The 8,797-nt window shown below is 33.4% G+C and overlaps 1 protein-coding gene across 1 annotated transcript; it reads left to right on the top strand.

The window, feature by feature from the left end:
* Positions 1 to 3,271: 3,271 nt before the first annotated feature.
* LOC120169343 (protein FIP1-like) lies at positions 3,272 to 8,049 on the top strand. Its single transcript, XM_039177507.1, has 8 exons — positions 3,272 to 3,287; positions 3,429 to 3,525; positions 3,791 to 3,872; positions 3,982 to 4,044; positions 4,829 to 4,921; positions 5,012 to 5,074; positions 7,924 to 7,950; positions 8,044 to 8,049. Exons 1-8 carry the CDS (start codon positions 3,272 to 3,274, stop codon positions 8,047 to 8,049), a joined length of 447 nt encoding a protein of 148 aa, XP_039033438.1.
* The last annotated feature ends 748 nt before the right edge of the window (positions 8,050 to 8,797 follow it).

Genomic DNA, 8,797 nt, shown 5'->3' with positions numbered 1-8,797 from the left:
TTCGCCGAAGATGGGGACGGATTTCGTCGGAGATGGGTGAGAGAGTGAGAGATGGAGATGGGACTGAGTTGTGATTTTAGGTTTTAGGTTATGAGTTGCGATTACGGGATATACTGTGGACAGTTCAGTGTTCCAATATATTTATATTCATGTTTGGAATTTAAAAATAAAATACTTGGCCAGGATACTAATGGCGCTTTGAAAATCGCATTACGATTATGTATTATCGCGTTGCGAAAGTCAGTATCGCGTTGCGAAAGTAAGTATCTCGTTGCGATTTTTTATTATCGCATTGCGATAGTCAGTATCGCATTGCGATTTTCCCAATTCGCGTTGCGATTTACTTATTCGCATTGCGAATTTCCCAATTCGCGTTGCGATTTACTTATTCGCATTGCGAATTGGGAAAATCGCAACGATACTGTAGACCATCGCAACGCGATTTTCAACTATCGCATTGCGAAAATGCAACGCGAATTTGCGATAATGGAGATCGCGTTGCGAATTAGCGATCGCATTGCGATTTTGTTGGTCATTTTGGCAAATCCGGAAAAAGTTGGTTAAAATCGTATATTATATGGGATTTTTGGTCACTGAGGTTATTTTCTCTTTTAAAAATAGTAGTTTCAAAATATATATATATATATATATATATTTTTGAAAGTAAATAATAGTTTGGAATATATATATATATAATAGTTTTATAAAATATATAGTTTTGAAAAATATAAATATATATAGTATACCTTTGAAAAACATATATAGTTTTATAAAAAATGTAGTTTGGAAAATAAATATATAATATAGTTTTAGAAAATATAATATAGGGTTTGAGATAAAAAATAAATATAAGTATATAAAGAATTTGTTTTTTTTAAATAAATAAATATATTATGAAATATATATAAGTTGTTTTTGTTGTTATTATTATTATTTAATTATATTTTTAACTGCAGGGTCCAAATTTAAAAGACCAAATTTATAGGCCCGATTAAAGTAAAGGTCCAGAAGTCCAAGTTCAAAGGTTCAAGTCCAGAAATTCGGGTTAAAACCCAATTACAAATAACCCAGTTCAGGTCCATGTCAAGTCCAGAGTGGAGAGACCCATTAGGGTTTCATACTTTTCTCCCAACCGTCTGAAGCCTGGAACCGTCAGATCTGAATTAATCTGACGGCTCAGATCCAACAGTAGCTGGGGTTTACAACCTTATGGAACAAACGCCGCATCACAGGAGCCGTTGGATCAAACTCGTGGATATAACGACTAGAAGCCATCACAGAACATTCTATATCAAAAAAAATATGGGTGCCTTTAATGCACCCAACCACCTCATCGGCCGCCCCTAACTAGTCACCGCCATACCCCCAGTGACTCAGGAGGGTTTCCCCCTCAGACTAGTCCAAGGAGTGACTCAAGGGGCCTATAAAAAGCCTCGATCAAACCTGCAAACAGAACAACAACAACAAGAAGAACGGAAGCAACCCAAAAACCACAAATAAAAGTAGTAGAAAAACACAAAGAAAAAAGCAGAGAATAGGAGGAACTTACCCTCGAAGCTTCGCTCGTCACCGGAAACACTAAAATTTGTCGGAGTCCTACTTTTTCAAAGGTAAAAATTGTAGAGCTACGACACTAGGGTAGTTTTTGGGCGAAAGCAAAGCCAAATTCGGGTTTAAGGGGTTGATAAGTGTTTTCGGAAGGCTTTTTAGGTTTTTCAATCACCATGGACGGTGGCCGACGGTGGTTGTCGGCGCCGATGTATGGCGACCGGTCGGGCTGCTATAACCAGAGAAAGAGAGAGACGAGAGAATTTTCTCTCTCTCAAAAGTGAAGAGAGAGAAAGAAGTGAAAAATGAAGCTTTTGCTTCAATTTTCAACTGGTTTGGGGGTATTAGTTTTGGGGAGGGATCAGTGAGCAATTTCGTATGTAGAATATTTATGTACTAGGTCCCTTAGGCTTTGTGATTTACTGTTTTGGTCATTGAATGAAATTTTCTGGTATTTCTATTTTGAGCACTGAGTTTTACCTGCATATTATTTTTGTTCCTGATATTTTTTTATTTATTATTTTTATGTATATATGCATCTAAATTTACTGACATGTATATAGCCTCATGAGTGTAACTTGACTTCAATTAAAATAATATGATTAAAGTTTTCATTTTAAAATTATCGTGAAGTGATTGTCTTAACTAATAAGAATGTCACTTTCGAATATTTTAAGATGAAATAATATCCTATTAAGTGGAATTTTAAAATTAATTATACCTAAAGTTTGGGGAAGAAAGAAAAATAACATGTTCATTTATTTAAAATTTTCGAGAAAAGATCGTTAGAACTTATCTAAGGTTTGATCTCAAAGTTTTTAAATAAATCGAATATTCTTTTTCTTTCTAAAAGGATTGATAATTTTAAATTAATTTGATTACATTTTATGCATTCGAATATTGGTGTGAAATTAGAATATTTATTTGTTTCAACTGGAGTAAGAATTGATTGTCTCAAGGTATGAGAGATCATTTATTCTTAATAGGAAACAATTAAATATTACTTGGTTTCATTCCAAAATTCAAGAATTATATTTCAAATGATCATAAATTAAATTAGATTCGAATTTGTAAATTTTATTGCAAAGACAAATAATTAATGGACAAGGTACCGATTTAGGGCGTTGTGGAGTGTTAATCATTCCCCACACGTAACCGACTCCCAAATTCTTTTTCTAATATGTAGACCTTTTTTATGTTATTTTAATAATTTTTAAAATAAATTTTATTAAAATAACAAAATGTTTTAGGTGTCCAATCACACATTAATTAAAGATTGGTGGTGACTCCTTAAATCGTGTTTTATCTTATTTAAAAAGATAAACACCAAAAATATTCGAGATGAGAATTTAAAAATAATTAAATTTATTTATGAGAAAAAAATCATTTCGACAGCTTGTCGAAGGATTTATTCAAAGTAGTTAATTTTTAGCCTTTATTGGGGATTGAGAAAGAAATATTGATTTTGTATTGTTTGCATCTTGAAATGTATGCGATTTATGAGTTCTGGATGCTCATTCTAATTAGCTTTATGTTACAATTTCATTATTGGGGCTGTATGATGTTATTGATTATGTTGGGTCAATCCACAAGTTGCAACTGAAAAATATATTACAATAACATTCCAGGTTCTCTCTTTCATTCAAAACTACATATTGTTGACAATTTCCCACTTGATTTGCAGGATTATAATGTTGGTTGAAGCAGTATGTTCTGTGTCGTTATGAGGGTGTATATCGGTAAGCTCACACATACACGTGTAGAACCACTCGAAGAGTTTAATTGAATAAAACATGCCTATAATATGAGTTTCTTTTTTCTTTTCTTTTCTTTTTTCAGTTAGATTCCAATATGTTTCTGTGCTTTTGTGGTTATCGTAGGCTATGTACATCAGTACAATTCATTGGATTCTCAGCCAGATGTTTTGAAGTCATTATATTCTCCTCTTCAACCACAAAGTTCTTTGGAAGATTTGGGGTAATGGAAAAACCTTTATCAATCCAATCTGAATTTTCAAGATTCACCGTGAAAGAAATCCCGTCTTTCAATCTTAAATCTAGGTAGATTATTTTAATATTGCCATTTCGGGAGCTTTGCCGGTTTCATGATATCCAGATTGTAGTTTATGGAGATTCATTTCTCATGAAATCAAAGACACAGATTAATAAGAAATTATGAATCATTACTGTTGTCATACATAATGGTGTTTATATGCCATGTTTGTTTCTGATTGGAGTTTCAGGTATCATGATGGTGGTCGACTCTCTGACCAGCAAATGGCTTTACTTCAGTATCAGCGCGAAAACCTTCATTTTCTGAGTGAGGTACTTGGATCATCTTATACTTATAATTCACGGTAGTTGTTTTTTCTAATTAATTTTGAAGTAGCGTAGCAGAGTACCCGTAAGACAAGCAATGCACATTTATCTGCAGGTTCTCCGATTGCAAGAGTGCATAATCAAATATGAAGGATCTAATGATGGAACCACACCTCAGGTGATTATCTATCTTTACAGATGAATGCTGTGATAACTTTGAAAGAAATGGTCAAAATAATGGTTGGTTCTCGACTTCTTTTCCAGGTCGATCTTGCCCATCTATTAGTAGTACGTGATCAAGAATTGAGAACACTATCAGCTGAGTTACGCTAGTTAATATTGGAAACATGAAAATTTGCGGATTTGCATTATCAGTGCAGAGATTTCTTTTGAACAAATAAACTTTTCATGCTTGCATATCTTCTGTTGTTCACTTATGCACCTTTTTTCTCTTTTCCATGCTGTTCTACCTGGTTTGAACATATGCTCGTGGTTTAAATAGGTGATTTATGCTTAAGAGTAAGGATTTAACCTGTAAAGAAGCGGGGTGTTCATTTGGCATGCAAACCCTATGGTCTTGTGTTGCTCCGACCCTTCATTTTTCTAGTTGAAGTATATGTTTCTCACACCCATGTCCGGGACATTTCAGACATGGGTATGGGGGTTGACGGCTAAATACATGAAACTTGATGGATATCCATATCCAACACTTGTGCTCAAGTCCGAGTAACATAGCTGTAATATATGCATTTCCTGTACATCTTTGGATATGCACTTCGGGACAAAGAGTGTTTCTTTGCATTTGAACTCCAATTTGTTCATTCTTCTCCATGCACCTTAGGTTGTTCAACTTCTAGCATTGGTAGTGAGCGTTCTACCTTGCTCCCCGGCATTTCTTTTTCAGAGAAGTGCCAGTATTAGATTCTGTCAGAAACTGAGATATTAAACTATTCGAAATGTAGATGAATCAACTACAGTCCGAGATAAGACTTGCTCATTCTTTAATGGTGGAGACGGAAGCAGAGGTCCAGTGCGTTCGAACAACCAACGGTCTGGTAAGCTGCAAACACCTAATAGTAAAATGAAAACAATTGTAATCTCACACTGCTATGTTGAAATTTACATTGCTGAAAACCCCGAAACAGTATGTCGAAGAAAACGAAAGGTTGAGAGCTATTCTAGGAGAATGGAGCACCCGAGCATTAAAGGTAACTTTCCCACGATACTTTTCGTATTCATGTGCGTGTTAGTTCGTTTTATCTCGGTTGTGAGTGTCGGACATGTGTATCGAATACGGGTGCTGAATATGTTTTCATCTTTATATAATACATATTCAAATTTTGAGCTACTTACGTTAGATAATTTTTATGGCATCAAATTGATAATTTCTCGCGAAAAATGCATAAGAGAGACAAACATGTAATATATAATTATTTCACTACTGTCATTATTGGATAATTTTAATTAAAAATAATTGTTTTGATTAATTTAATCGATTATCAGTGGTGGAATACAAGAGGGATTAGCGGATCTGTGGAGTTCATGCTTCCCCTAAAATTTAAAAGATTATAATTTAAATCCTTAAAATTTTTAAAAATTTAAACTTATCCCTCCAACATTTTTAAAAAATCAGATTATATTTTAAAACTTTTTAATGTTCTTAATTAAATTCACTCCCATAATTTTTAAAATTTTTCATTAAACCTCTCAAAATTTTAAAAATTTTAGTTAGACCCTAATTTTTGAAAAAATATAAGCTAAACCCTTCAAAATTTAAAAAAAAAATTAATTTAAACCTCTAAACTTTTCAAAGTTTTAAGTTGACTCCGAAACTCTATCACCAAATTCGGCTACTTTCGGGTGATATTGAGTCGAAAATAGAATCCAATAATAAATAATAATAATGTAAAAGTAACCAATAACAATATAAATATAATGCATGAATAAATACCAAGTTTATGGATATCTATATTATATATTAAATCTTTGACTAAGTTCAGAGATGGACCGAAAGTTGACGAGTGGAGACAATCACTTTCTTGAAAATTTTAGTATATGTTTTAGATTTTTTTAGATTTTCAATCGATAATATATTTTAGTCTCCTATAATTTTATAAGTTCGCTCATCTTAAATTTTTAGAAATTTACCCCGTTAACATAAGATCATATGTCCGTCTATGAATAAGTTGATATCACTAATTACCAGATGTTAACAAAATTAGAAAAATATAAAAATTCTCTTATTTTAATTCTGCTTAAAAACAATCTTTTTATGTGATTCGTCATTTATGTTTACAACCAAGTTTAATTTATATAAAAAAATAAATTGTTATGCTGTTTAACAATCTTTATTCCCTCATTTTTTTAAAATAAGGTGTTCTAGATTTATTAGAAACATTCTTCTTCTTTTTCCCAGACTCTCTCCTTTCTCATCTAGATCGAATTAAGATTAGATTTATAATTAAAAAAAAAACTTAATACAAAAATAAGTGTCCAAACTATGCATCAAAAAATATTTTACTGCATAAAGAATTTCTCGATAAAAATAGGTGTCTTAATGTTTTCTCAGTTATATTTTTAGTTGCATATCGTTTATATTTTAATTATTTAATAATTGTTTTTTAATTAAAAAAGAAAATAGTTTAATTTATTTATTAAAATCCCCAACTTTTTACTGAAATTATAAAAAAACCTTAAAAAATAAAATCTCTTATTTCAACTCTCGTCACCAATCGTCGCCGACCATCATCGTAATCGCCGAACGGTCACCCACCCGTCGCCACTCACCCATTGATCAATCATCATCCTTATCGTCACCCAAAATCCCTAAATTTAAAATCCCAATATCCAAATCTTTAATTCTCAATTTCAATTTTTTTTAACTCAAACGATCTTCAACCATCTCTGGCCATCATCGCCATCGTCGAATGGTTGGGTTTTGATCGAAATAGCACGTTGGTTCGAATGGCAACGACTGTGTGGCTTATGGACGACGTCGGTTGGAATCGATGAAGAATGACGACGATAGCTTAAAATCCGATGAAAATTTGAACGCTTCTCCATGGTAAACAACATCATATTACGACGAAAAACTAACAGGGATTTGATCGGGTGTCGACGTCGATGATGACGACAGTGGCTGTGACAGTGATAGTCACCGCCAACCAATCGGTGACTTCTAGAAGGAGGAAAGGGGATGGGAAAAGGGGAGGGAGCCTCTTTTTCTTTTTTTTCCAAAAAAATATGTTTTTATATTTTAAAAAAATTTTAAAATTACCAGAACGTGACAAGTGTCACTTAACGGAGATATTTGACAGCAATTACCGTCTAGGCACCTAAAAATATACCGTTTGAAATATTAGACACTTATTTTTAACGAAAAAATCTTTAACCACTAAAACGTGTTTTGAGGCATAATTCTAGCACTTATTTTTATATTAAGCAAAAAAAAATTGAAATTACGGTGGAATGCAACTTTTAGAGGGGGAAAAGTTCTTTTTCACGTTGGGAAGACATTAGCAAGGTAAGTATGAATGTCATATAATTTAATGCCTTATAATGAATATTACCCTACATGATTCCAACTCTAGTTACCCGACAAAGCCATTAATTAAATGTTATCATAAACAAATTTCTTTATTCTATTAACATATAAACCCAACAAACTTTATGTTGGTTTTCAGGCTATTCAATATTTTAATTTTTGCCAAGTACGGAAATAAGTGATTGAGATTTAAAAATTTGAATTTGTAAGGTCAAGTTCGAATTCTAATACCGTCACTCTTGATAGACAATCTATAAAATCGTATATAAATCCCAATTAAATCTTAAATATGTCCTAGTTCTAAACTGAATAGCCACACCTAACCTAAACTTTTTGTAACAAAAAAAAATTCTCAAGAAAGAACTATTTCTCCCCATTGCTCAATTTTCTTCAACACAGTCACTTGTCAGCACAAAAAGATACATATGCAAACACACACCCACACACGCATCTATGAAATCAAAACACTGTCTTGTTTCATGGTGGGGCCCCTTGCTTTCATCTTGTCCGAAGGCAGATTCACTCCTATCTGAGAATCAGGTTTCTCTTTTGCTTTTATATGATTTCATTAGTTTTTTTTCTTTACATTTCATTTCATTTTTTGTTGATGATTACAAATGGTTGATTTTGCAGTATTGAAAACGATGATTTCTCTTTTGTTTCACAACATTGATTGTACAATATATCGTTTACTCGTCATATATCTATGGCGAGACCCAGTGGAAGCTCTTCAGTTCGTAGCTCTGTGGCTTTGGTTGGAAAGAGTTGGGTTCAAACATGTTGTGAAAAAGATCTTGTCTTTACCTTACACGGTGGTAAATTAACTCGCCGATGAGGCTTTCGTGTGTCTTAACATCATTCACAATGACCAGGCATCGATATCGGGTTTATCCAGTGATGTCACTTCCATGCAAAACTTGATCCACGATGATCTTTGTCTCCAATTCTTCGTCAAGCATCGACCGATCGCGATGCGAGGACTGGAGAAGATCGTCAACGAGGTGTGCATGAGGGAGTTGAGGGACATCATGCAAGCCGCCATCGAACGAAATGCCACACGAAGCATAGCAAATCATGCCTAAATACAACATCATCATCATCAACAACAACAACAACAACGGGTGCAACAACCAATGGTTCAACCAGGTTTGGATCAGGGGTAGGATATGGTTCGGTCAGGGTGGGACTCCCGTCGAGCCAAACCAACGAAGTAGTCCCACCAGATGACTGGACCATATTCTTCACCTTCTCGAATGGGTATATGGTTCATGAATGGGAGGTTAGAGAATTTTTATGTTATAATATCAGAACTATGATTATCGAAAAACGAATAAACACAATCAAAAAGGTAAAAACAAAAAATACTAGGATTTATGTGGAAAACTCA

The sequence above is a fragment of the Hibiscus syriacus genome, unplaced genomic scaffold, assembly GCF_006381635.1.
Source record: "Hibiscus syriacus cultivar Baekdansim isolate YM2019G1 unplaced genomic scaffold, ASM638163v2 tig00111758_pilon, whole genome shotgun sequence".
Taxonomy (NCBI): Eukaryota; Viridiplantae; Streptophyta; class Magnoliopsida; order Malvales; family Malvaceae; genus Hibiscus; species Hibiscus syriacus.
The sequence above is the reverse complement of the archived record's forward strand: the minus strand, read 5'-3'. Positions and strand labels throughout refer to the sequence as shown.